The sequence below is a fragment of the Numenius arquata genome, chromosome 4, assembly GCF_964106895.1.
Source record: "Numenius arquata chromosome 4, bNumArq3.hap1.1, whole genome shotgun sequence".
Classification (NCBI taxonomy): domain Eukaryota; kingdom Metazoa; phylum Chordata; class Aves; order Charadriiformes; family Scolopacidae; genus Numenius; species Numenius arquata.
In genome coordinates, this window is record NC_133579.1 from 23464343 (window position 1) to 23476874 (window position 12532).

A 12532-nucleotide genomic window follows, 5' to 3' on the forward strand; every position below is an offset into this window, starting at 1 on the left:
TGATTTTGTTTGCTCAGCTTTTTTTTCCCTTTTCACGTGCACAGTTACTTATCTGCAAGCTAAAACTATTTAAATGTGTTCTTACAGTCTCTTCACTCTAAACCTTTATTTTCCTGCCAAAAAAAAAAAAAAATACCCTGCCAAATCTCTGGTGCCTCCATTAGCTTGTCACTTGCAGTCTGTATTCAGTAACTAGATCTCATTGATATAGTATAGCCCACATTAGGGGAGGTCTATAATCAAAGATGTCTTTTGCTTGTACAGCAAATACATAGTTAAAGCTGAGAGAATTTATGAATATAGAGCCAAATGCTCTCTTGCCTTTTATTACTTACACCTGTAGAAAATTACTTTGAAGTCAGTGTGAAACAGTACCATTATAAGTAGGTTTAATTTTATTTTCATTTTGCAGTCACTTTATTCTGTGCAGGACTACAGAATGTATACAAAACCTATATATTTTCTTGACATTTGTGAGTTTGAAGAAAAAGCAGCCAAATATATGAATCCATATTAAGTATGGAGAGCACAAACCACGGAAAGGTTGTAAGTCATTCAGGAAAAGTATGTTTCTGATCATAGTTTTTTTTGTGGCCTGCAATGTTTTAGAACATTTCGGGTTTTTTCAACAAAAGAAATAATAATGAAAAACGTTACCTTCAAAATGACAAAGGGACATACATGCTTATCTTTATAGAAAGAAAAAAAAGGTAGAATTATGTGGTTATTTCTAAGTATGGAGAGTTGCCGATACCCTTATCAACATGATCGTATTGGTATAGAGTAGTAGCCAGTCCCTTGGAGAGTGGGGATGGGGAAACTTTATTTCAGGATTAGGGAATTCCAGGTGTGGAAATGTATGTAACAGTTGTGGAGACATAGTCGCATCCTTGTCATCCTGTCTGTCGCAATTCTGACAGTCTCTCGCTCTTGTATACCAGTATGGTAGTATCACTCCCGAGTCCTAGTTGGGCACCAGTATTTATAGAAATAATTAACCATGAGGCTGTGTACCCAGGGAGAAATAAAATAATAAAATCATCAATACTTATCAAAGATTTGGGGGTTTAGGAGGGTTAGGAGAACAGTGCTGATTCCCTTGGCAGTCAGCGAATCTCAGTTAACAGCAGAGCAGTCTGTTGTGCCACAGTTATTGTTGACATTATGTCTAAACATCACTTACATATGTGTTGATCAAATGGTTCTTACCAATTTTAATACGCTGCTTCAGTAGTAAACTAATACTTGCTTTGAATAAGGGTAGGTTAGCGTATGTATTGAATTTATTGATTTTTGCAAAGGAGGGACTGTACAAAGTTAAAACTGCGGTCCGTCAGCACGCTGTATGCTGTAAAATGGAATCCAAGTTATCTACTACCACTTACGTTTTGGCACTCTTATTATCATTCTAAAACGAAAGTATTACAAACTGAAATCCTTAAAAGGTATTTTTTCTGTCTCTCTGATTTAGTTACTAACAAAACAAAGTTATATTTTGAGTCATCACTTAACGATAATTGAATCTAAAGGCAGAAACATTTCACAGACATTTCATGAATGGTACACGATTGCCTGCGATTGCAAGGCTGAAGATCTACTGGGCATTCTCTGCCCCTGACGTAGTGTGCTTAGATTCTCTAAAACAGTGAATCCATATACTAGGAAATAAGGCAAAAAATTAAATGCACCGTGTCATCGGGACTAGGTGGCACCCATCTGGCCAGTGGAAGGATCATGCATCATCGTCTTTCTTTCCTTTCTTGCAGATTTTCTTCTAAGAATTTTTGGAGCCCAGGCTCTGATGTTTCCTTTGAATCCTAGAGTCTAAACTCACAAAAGAAATGTATCATTTCTTCTGTGTTTGGAAAAAAAACATTTAAATCCATGATGGATTTATGGTGGCCATTACTTTACCCCTTTCAGAGCCCATCTGACTCTTCTGCAATTACGATATTATGTAGCAACTGTTTTCCTTCTCAAAGGAATTGAATGCATTGTCATATCCTCCCCTGGTGACTGTCCTTGGAGGAAAGAATAAGCAAAGTATATTTTACTTTCAGTGACATAATGCTCCCCATATGAGAACTGTTGGGATTTCCTGTATATATCCATAGGAATGCCAAGGAGAGGTTTACTTGGATGTATTTTTCCCAGAAAATCCCCTTTGTAAATACTGACTTTTAAGTCTTTGAGACTATCCATACGAAAGAGTTGGGCAGTCACAAAGCAGCTTAGGAATTTTACATTAAAAACCAGATACTGTTCTCCAATGGACTTGGATCTGTGAAGATAAAGCTTATTATGACACCTGAGAGTTTACATTTGGCAGTATCTCTAGGGGCTAACCTAAGCTGTCTTATCTCCTCCTTTACAGCTGTTTAGGTATTTCTGCTTTGATTGATCTGAGAAATAGGGCTCCTTGCATGACAATGGAGGTGCTGTATAATATTAGTCCCTCTTGTGCTCACTCCAGGTCTGATTCTGAAAGATTTGTGGCTTTCTCCAATTTGACGTTTCCCATGGGCTGGAAATTTCAGGTGCCAGTAGTAGTGTTTCCTGAGAATGAAGACAGACCTTGCCTTGGAGAATCTAACCAGACTTATCTCTTCACTTGCAAAGCCAGTAAATAAACCCAGGTGTGGAAGTAGAATCATTCCATTCAAGCTGCAACAAGCTGCTAGCACAAGTATTTTATTTTCTTAGTCCCTTTCCTACACTTTGGAAGCACCAACTGTCCTGCAGACTTAGAAACATGCACAAGATTGTGGAACTTTTGTTTGCATAAAACATCCTGACTTCAAGTAAAGATGCAAACAAAATCACTCAAAAGAAAAGGCAATACACCTTTAACAGTGGTATGTCAAGCACTTAAATATGAACAGTTGCAAGAATTTTGATTGCTTCTGTGTTGCCAGTATAATTTGCAACATTGCCTAATTCATCACCTTTTTTCCCCTTTATAGATTAGATCTTAGTATATTACTTAAACAATAATTGCCTGGTTGTTGGCATTGGTACAGCAGCCTTGATTTGGAGGTTTTGTTTGGTCTGTTTTTTGGTTTTTTTTTTTACTCTAAATTCTATATTTTCATATCTGAAACTTATGTTCATTCAAGGTTTGGGTTTTTTTTAATATGCTTCATTTTTTTTGCATTTTAGAAGCTATAGCAGGCAAGGCTGTATTTTGCTTAAAGCCAAGGAGATCTCTCTGTTCCTGAAATAGAGGGGGCTACCTTGAACAGGCTTCTCCATCATTAGTAGGCATACTCGTTTGTCCTTTTGCTAATCAAAAACTCCCTAGTCCTACTTCATAAACTCTAAATTTGTGGAGTCAGTGACCTAACCTCTATCCCAGCTGTAACAATGCCAATTCACTCATCAAAAAAAATTTCAAATGCTTGGATAAGGTAAGTCACCCCTCCCAAATAAACTACCCGTTTTATGTTCTTTCAGACTGCCCTTGTCGAGAGACCATACCCTTCCTAAGAACAATTATTACTGCACCCAGGTCTTTCAGCCTATAAATGCTGATCTTGAAGGTAGCAATGGTCTCTGTGTGATATGCAGGCGATACACAGTTGAACAGTGTCTGCTTGCCCCTTTGACAAAATGTGCAAAATTCTAAAGTGGTCAGAGTGACAGGACTACTGTTCAGCTGGTTATTTGGCTTCTTATCTGTGCTGAAAATGACTGCACATGAAGTATTTTGTTTAGTATACGTTATGTGTTGGTAGGACTCCTGACCCACTGGCGAAGCCTATGTAGCTATGATGGTGAGACACCTGATAAATCGGAGATTGTCATTATCACCTTTGTTTAATGCCACCTCTAATAAATATACAGACTCTCACTCAGTAGTAGGAGAGTTAGTGGCAATTTATGGTAGCCTTCTTCTATTCGCCTGTTAACTGTAAATTATTCATTCCTGTCCTTTAAAGAGTAATTTCCCTTTTCCATTTCAAGATATGGTTTACATATAATTTCTAGTACTGTAAAATTTTAAGTTACAGGATGGATTACAAGAATCTACTGCAATATATGGGCAGGAAGAAATAGATGAAACTCTCCAATGTTAATGCATATAGATATATTAGCAGATGTCAGAAACAGCTGATGACAGAGGTGAAGGGGAAGTTGTGTTGCAGATGATATAAAAAAATTGTCCAAAGAGAGTGCCTTTTAAAGAAACTGTTAAATAATAAACTTGTTACTTAATATATGGTGAGCAGAGATATATGAAACTTTGGCTGCAAAACATGAACAAAACAACCAATATTTTTAACAAGTGCTTACGACTTTAATGGCAATGCAATAGAAGAATGTTCAGTGTCTACACAAGTATTGGTGAAATTGTGGGGACCCTGTAAACTGTTACGATTTGAGCAATTGAGTTTTTCATGGACATAAAACTGAGATAACAAGGTGGGTTTGGGTTTCTTAATTTTGCCATCTATTGGAACTTTGCTGCTTTAGTAGAAGAATGCAGTAAAGTGATCCTAGCATATAGATAAAGTAAGGCTATGGGAATAAATAACTGAAATAATGGTCAATATGTAGATCAAAGGTTATTCTATTGTTTGAATGTTTGGCATTAAAACAAAGCAAGCATGCAAGTCAAGATACAGAAATAGATCTATAGAAAGTACCAGTCATATATGTTTATAATAACACATGAGACTAAGAAGAGACTTACTACAATGAGCAGAAATCTTCTAATTAGGCTTTACAGTGTCACCATAAGCAGTCTGCAAAAGTAGCCCAGCAGTTTACAGAGCTGATCAGGGCACTGTTAGTGGAGCTGAACAGCTTTGCAGGCTTTGTACATTTCCCAGGAAAAAAAACCAAACCAACACTATTTTTTTCAAAGATAATAGAAAAGATGGTCTTGAAAAGGTTTTAGTTTTGAACAGTTGAAGCAGGTTAAAGGAATAAGAAACTTTCCCATTCTCATTTTACAGCTGGAGAACTGAGGCACAAAGTATTTAATTGACTTGCCTAGGATCGCACACAACAGTTTATTAAGAGTAGTAAATAAATTCAGATATTCTTAGTCTAGATTTAGGTCCTTAGGCCATCTTTCTTCTGTACAATAAACTGTTAAAAAATTCTCTATGGCTTCAATGAACTGCTTTCAGTTAGGTGAAGCATCAAGACTATTCAGGAGAGAAAAATAGAGCTGACATTTCAATAATGAAGTAATCAAGCTTGTTTTCCCTTTGTTTTTTATTTGGAATTACTTTTGGTGGAGATGTAATTATAAATTCATAAGTTTCAACTGATAAATACCTAGATTGTACGTGTTAAGGACTGCAGTATTAAGAATCCTGAAGTCCATGCTTGTATCCAAAAGGCCCTTCTTGGAAAATTATTTTGTCTCAACCAAAGAGACTTTGATTAATTAAAATTTTATTTACTGCATTCCAGTAATGTGGAATAATGTCCTGATTCAACAAGTTACTAAAAGCCATCATTTCATGGATTTAAGAGTAGATATACGCTTAAATCTTCTTCTGAATTGTTTGGTTCATTTGTCTAAATATTCTTAGCATCTTTGATTACTGTGTTAACATGTTTTCTTTCTTCTTTCATGTCTTTTTTTTTCAACTCTGAAAGAAAATCAGTATATTTAGCAGATATTGACAGACCATTTTAATTTAAGCAGCCCAATTTCAGTAAATATCTGAGAAGCCTAGTATGGCTAATTTCTACCCAAAATTACAGTCCTTATTACGTTCAGATTGGTATCTCTGCATAATTATTTAAATTTGGAACTGTTTTGGAATTGTTAAAATAAAAAATATCTTAAAAATTACATCAATTTTTTCTTTCCCCAGACACCTTTTTTAATCAGCATATTTGAAATATTTGAATCCTAAGTTAAAAATAATTCCCATGTGTTCCTTTCTTGATGCAACAGTAAGTTTCAGTCTATATAAAAGCAGATTTTGTGTTCAATTTCCAAGGAATTGGAATTTGATAGTAGAACTGTTTAGCGTCAATTAAAACTTAAAATATGTTTCTTTCCTTCAGAAAGATAAATTGAAGTTCTACCAATAGCTGGTATGCTTTCGGCACCTTTTGCTATTGTGTAGATTTTATTTTTTGGATTACAGGTAGGAAGACTTTATTCTCTGAAATGTAGAGGTGTGGAAAAGGAATAATGCAACTTCAAACAAGCAGGAAATCTGACTTATACCTCAGAGGAGTAATAGAGTCCTGGTTCAGTGCTAGCTCAGTTCACTGAGCTTGAACCCTTTTCAGCGTTGGCAATTCAGATGTTATATATTAAAGAAAGCAATTTTAACAGTAAGAATTAGAGGAAGCTTTGGGATTATGATTGTAATTGGGATAATTTTGTAAAATTCATTGGCAAAATGATCTCATTTGTACAAATGTAAAATGTATCACTCATAAAGTTCCGTCATGTTTCCATTGACCCAGGTGCTTATAATGTGTTAATTTCATCAGAGAAACAGCACTGTGTGGAAATTGGGCAGCAGATAGGATTTAGTTATTTTTCATTAGCACTTGGACTTTGATAAAGGGGAACAGAAAAGAGCTGCTTGACCTTTCAGTGCTTAAATTATTAAAGAGCAAATAGATTTGAGGTTTAGATGCTTGCAAATCTAATCTGTCTCATGGAGAAAGGATGAAAAGACATTTTGAGTTTGAAATTGCTCCAGTCAACTTAGTTCTTCCTTTAATGTATCTGAAGATGAATAGATGGCAGGCATTTAAAATGTAATGTACAAGGAATAGTGCATGTAGTATAACTAACATGAATTTGCCAGAGGAAAAGGAGCATTTTAATGACAGATTTGATTCTAAGATATCTACAAACTTAACCTTTAATCACTGAGTGAAAAATGAAAGAATCATCATTTCAGCCAGTAGTGAGACAGGTCGTGTTACCTTGTCAGGTCTGAGGTCCCTCTTATATTCAGTCCTGCTGCAATAAAAAAGGTAACAATACTCTCCTGACAGCAACAGCCAAATAACTTAGTTTACTATCCATTGAGCTTTAGTGAAACTGAAGGATTCTTATTTTTGCTGTGGTATTAGGCAAGTGTATCCAGCTTCACTACCTTGCTAGAATAGGCTTCTACATCACCTTCTACTTTTTTTCCAATACTCCATTTAAATTTGCAAACAGTATTCATTGTAGATTCACTGTAAATTAATAGTTAGAGGAGGCAACACACTGTCTTCAAAGTAGCTTGGAATCCTAGTTCTAAAGTAGCTTGGAATCCCAGTTCTAAGGAACTGTGTTTTGTTCTAGAAAAATAACTGCTAAAATCATGTCAAACATTGATTTGGAAGAGAAAAAAAAACAAGGTTGTTATGACAGTGATTAATTTTTAAACTTAGATGTTTAATGGCTAGTTTTTACAGATCAATTCTCATAGGATCAAAGAAAGGTTGCCATGTATTGACCTTCATTTACTACTCAGCGTGGAATTAATCAACTAATGAAAATCTTTCTGCTAGTTGTGTAGACTTTGTTGTACAGAACTGCAAAATGTACAGACGGTGGCCTTCAAGTGGACCCTCAAGACATTTTTTTTGTGTACCAAATTTTACTTATACATGGTTTGATTTCTGTGCGGGGTTCAGCATCTGATTAAAATATCTAAACTTAGGTGTCCATTCGTAGATGTCTGCATGTGACCTGAGTATTCAGTTATTATAGTCAATGGTGCCTAGAAGGCAATTAAGTTGACCCAAAAGTAGACACCTTCTCGCTGGTCATATCTGTACTGAGTAGCTCTCCAGTGACTGTAATGGGAGTTTACAGATGTATAGATATCTTAAGGCACTTAAAGTGTCTTAACATGAAACTAAACCTCCACTGAGGTAAGAGTCTAAAGAAGAAGAGATATTAAGTGTTCTCAGTGTTAACTTTCTGGGCATTTTTTGTGAGCGTAGGAAGTGTAGATCTTGAAAACATAGTGAACGGGGTGTGCTGCACACGATTGGTAGGTCTGGTAAAAAAACAATGAGATGGCTAAGAGAATTAGCATTCGTATGCCTCTTGGGTGATACTCAGCTTTGAAGGCTCTGCAGACCTAGTATCGTGCTGTCATGTAATTGTGAAGTCATAGAATGGTTTGGGTTGGAAGTAACCTTTAAAGATCGTCTGGTCCACCGCCTCTGCCATGGGCAGGGGCATCTTACAACTAGATCAGGTAGCTCAAAGCCCCATCTGACCTGACCTTGAATAGTTTCACTGATGGGGCATCATTCAAACACACAGCATTGTCTAAACGTGCAAAGGCAGCTCGAGTGCAGAAGCAATACATTAGTCTGGTGGTGCAGTGAGTCAGTAGGGCTCCAGAGAGTGCAAGAGGTGGAGAGCTCTATGCTAGCACTCAAGGCAGATTGAGTCTAGCAGAGCCCCAGCAGATGCAGGAGCTCAGTGGCTATGAGCTGGCTTGGTGACTACACAAAGTCATCTCTTCTATTTCTAAACCAGATTTGCCTTCAGAAGGAGAGTAGCCATAGCTATGCAGTGACGTGACTAAGACAAAAAGCCCTGTTGGGTCCAGACTGAGACCTGCAGAGTCCAGCCCATGTGTCCCTGTACTTTAAGCAGACTCTTCTGTAAACATAATCATATACCTACAGATGATGGAGTGGGAATAACATGTCAAACTGTGTGGATATTTCATCTTTAAGGAATATACCTTACCCAGAGATTACTGCTTTTTATGAATTATCGACTTGAGAGATCATAAATTGTTATTAGATGTAGATGATGTGCGAAAATATGGACACATTGCCGCTTTAACATCAGTTACCTACATTGACTTGCTTACCGGGATTCAAGATTCCAGGAGACAAGTAATGATTAAGAATCACTGGCCTCCAGTGAAGCAATAAACTTGCAAGCCAGTCCTCTTTAGAGACATGGACTTCCCACTTCACAAATTTGAAAGCACTGACTCAGGCTTTTAGAGTAACTGCAAGGGTATAATGATTATGCTATTTGCATATACAGCAGAAATTGCAATGTCTTTGTTCCCACTTGGAGGTCCATAGCACCTTTATGGTGGAGAGGAATGGACTGTTCCCTGCAGGGGATTTGTACAGCAAGAATGCAAGTACAAACTGAATTGCTTTGCAGAATGCAGAAACACTTAAAATATGGTTATCTCTAAGATGTGTAGAAGTGCTTTGCTGAGTGAGAATAACTTCCATTTAAAAGTGTTTTATTCTTGCTCAGTAACAGCCAACATTCCACTACAATTTTTAAAGGCTGTAGTATACCTATGTGTGCTTTTTTAAATAGTTCTGTCAACAGTTAAGAAAATACTGTTCCCCATCTCTTTGTAGTTTATTTCTTCATTTTTATCTTCCTACTCATTTCATTTCATTTAGAAAGGTTAGAGGATGGAATCTATAGCTTTATACTGCTGTGAACAAAATAATACTTAATTCTACATTTTAGCACTAATCAAGCAAGCTTTTTTTGTACAAGAGTTCAAACAAGAAACTGTTCTGTGCATTTGCTGTATGAAAAGCTGTGGTGTGTATGGCTAATTTTGTTTTTCCAAAACAAAATGAATTTGTTTGAAAGCATAAGTCTATTCCACAAATTCTTACACCTGACTTTCATAATGACACTTTCTTCCTATGTCCTTTGCTTTTAACAGTTCTTTTTTTTTCCATAAATACTGGTATGCTATTATGGTTTCAGAATGAGTTGACTCCCCAAGTCTTAAAATAACCCATGTGTTCCTTTTGTTTTTCCTTTCTACACTCTTAGTGTCTATCAAATAGTTGTTGAAGAAGAACGCCCACGGAGAACCAAAAAGACAACTGAAATCCTGAAGTGCTACCCAGTGCCCATTCATTTCCAGAATGCCTCACTTTTGAATTCCCAGTACTACTTTGCTGCAGAGTTTCCAGCCAATGGTTTACAAGCTGCTCAGCCTTTTACTATTGGTGATAACAAAACCTACAGTGGTTTCTGGAACACTCCTCTTCTTCCTCATAAGAGCTACAGCATCTATTTCCAAGCTGCTAGCAGAGCCAATGGGGTAAGTCTTAGGATAGGTGTGGTTTTATACATTATTTGTGTGTGAATAGATGATTGGCACCAAATAGCAAGATGCCCAGCTCAGTTGCTAATGAGAAAATGAAGTAACTGTGAAATTTAACACACAGAGTTTAAAAAATAAGTTTTCCTTACACAATATTGCTTAATGATTAAAGGTTATGGGAAAGAGGAGGGAAAAAGCACATTTTGTCAATAATGAGTATGCAAAGTAGTGCGTTACCGTTCTGCCTTCTTATCTAAAAGCTGTCCAATGAGTGTGTTTGACTGGCTTTTTTTCTTTTCTTTTTTTTGTTTTCTTGCTTTGAAGAGGAGTGTTGTGATTTCTTTTGTTAAATTTAAGCCAAACTTGATTGTGGATTTTAGCACATCTGTCTTGGCCTGTCCAGTCCAATTACCTTGGTTTGTAATGTCTTGAACTCCATTTTCTCATTTGGTTGCCCTGACTGAATTAGAAACAACTTTTTTTTTTGCCTTTCTGCAAACAGTAAAAGAAAAATAGGTAGATGCAACTGAAATGAAAAGTGTGTAAGAAGGTCTTTGCAGATCATGTTTCATCGGGCTAATTCTTCCTGGAATTGTTTTTCATTTCCTGGACAGACCTACCTAGAGCCCTTCAATTCTTGATAAGCTTTGGCTGTCTGCACTGACAGCCTGGAAATGTTTTCTGCCAGAAACCATAATGGTCCCTCTTTCACAGTGCACTGACAGTGCAGAAATGTGAAACACCATTGATTATTTTTTCTTTCTAAAATTGTCTAGCGTGATGCCTCGAACTATACTATCTGTAAGAAAAAGAAAAATCTCCCAAGGTCATTATGTTGCCGAAGTAAAAAAGCTGAACGCTTGCCTGTACTCTTGTGAATATTTTTCACATATTTTCTACTTTTAGAGAAATCTTAAGTGAAATGTTTATGTACCATAGCCAAGCAGTGTTTGTCCATATTATGAAAACACATCGGAGGTGCTTAATAAGCAGTTAAATACGTAATGAGGCCCATTAAAGGAACAATTCTCTGGCATTTTATCAGTACTTTTAAGAATAGAATCATGGATGACTTCTTTGCTTAGAAACACAAGATGTGACCTTTTTCCTCTTTATTTGACACAGGAAACCAAAATCGACTGCGTCAGGGTAGCCACAAAAGGTATGTTCATATTATGTCATGTATTCTGTATTTCAGCCTGCTGACCTTTTCCTCACATGGTCTTTGCAAACTTTCAGAAGTGTTTATGTTGCTAAAAGGCATCACTAAACGTATTACAGAATTTTAAATGATTCATTTGCGTCTCTAGCTGAGATTTAGGAAGTTTGTTTGTTTGTTTGTTTTTAATAACAAGCGTATTACTGACTTTTAGTTGTCTTCTTGAACATAGGTTTTTAAAAATGTATTATGTGGGTTTTTATATGATCTCACAAGAAATATTTTTGACTTTTCTATATGTAGTAGAATTGTAAAATTGCCAATTGCAGAGTGCATACCAGCTGCTTATAAATCCATACTGAAGAATTACCCCTTACTTGTAAGCAGTTGTCTTATTTTACTTGCTTTATAACAGAAAAGGGGAGAAATCTTGTTCTTCATTTTCATGGTAGAGATCAGCTATATTTGTTGGACTATCCGCACATGATACTAGCAGTTGTGAGACAAGTTTGTATAATTGAGGCAGTGCTAGCTATAGGTTTGATCCCCAGACAGGAAAAGATAAACATACTGCTGATATATTTAACTTTGGAGGCTAGGATCTGTCTGTAGTTACATTTGTAGTCTCACCTTTTTAGTACCTCTAGCTTATGGCCACTTCGAGGCCTGAAAAAGAAGCGAAGGGGTAGTATGGTTATTTAGAGACTGTAATAGAGGAAAAGGAAAGTGCTGTGAGTAGGAACAGGTAATACCACCTTGCAATTTGGACACCTGGTAAGAGTATGAAACAAAAACAACTTCATCCCTGTTCTTTGCGGGCGATCGTGCATGTGCCATAGTGACTATCCCTAACGTAACTGATTCTACCATGATTTTCTTTGCGTGTAGACTTCACAATTCCTCCACCACCACCACCACTACCACTAAATCTAAATAGGATGGATGAGAATCTCATTACTTAAGAGTAACAGAAATGTTAGTGTGCAGTTGCCTCTGTTGAAAGGCTGGATCCTCCCTAATGTGACAAATACAATGGAATAGGCTGCCCAGGGAGGTGGTTGAGTCACCATCCCTGGATGTGTTTAAGAGACGTTTAGATGTGGTGTTGGGGGATATGATATAGGGAAGAACTTTGTAGTGTAGGGTAGATGGTTGGACTTGATGATCCCAAGGATCTCTTCCAACCTGGATGATTCTATGATTCTATACAGTTTTTATGGCTCTTTGAACTGGTTCCTGTTTGTTTGGGTTTTTTTTCCAAACCAAAGGAAGTAGTTTTAATTCTAATTTACTGACTACTTACTAAACCGTAGAAGACTTTCAAATACCT

At 36.7% G+C, this 12532-nt stretch overlaps 1 protein-coding gene across 4 annotated transcripts in view; it reads left to right on the forward strand.

Annotated features, from left to right (window-relative positions):
* Positions 1-12532, forward strand: part of PTPRM (protein tyrosine phosphatase receptor type M) — a 481541-nt gene that overhangs the window by 285012 nt on the left and 183997 nt on the right. For all 4 annotated transcript variants that reach the window (XM_074146330.1, XM_074146332.1, XM_074146329.1 and 1 more), the window contains exons 12-13: positions 9767-10040; positions 11169-11205. In XM_074146330.1, the coding sequence (XP_074002431.1) occupies positions 9767-10040; positions 11169-11205 (311 nt within the window). The remainder of the gene's footprint in view (positions 1-9766; positions 10041-11168; positions 11206-12532) is intronic.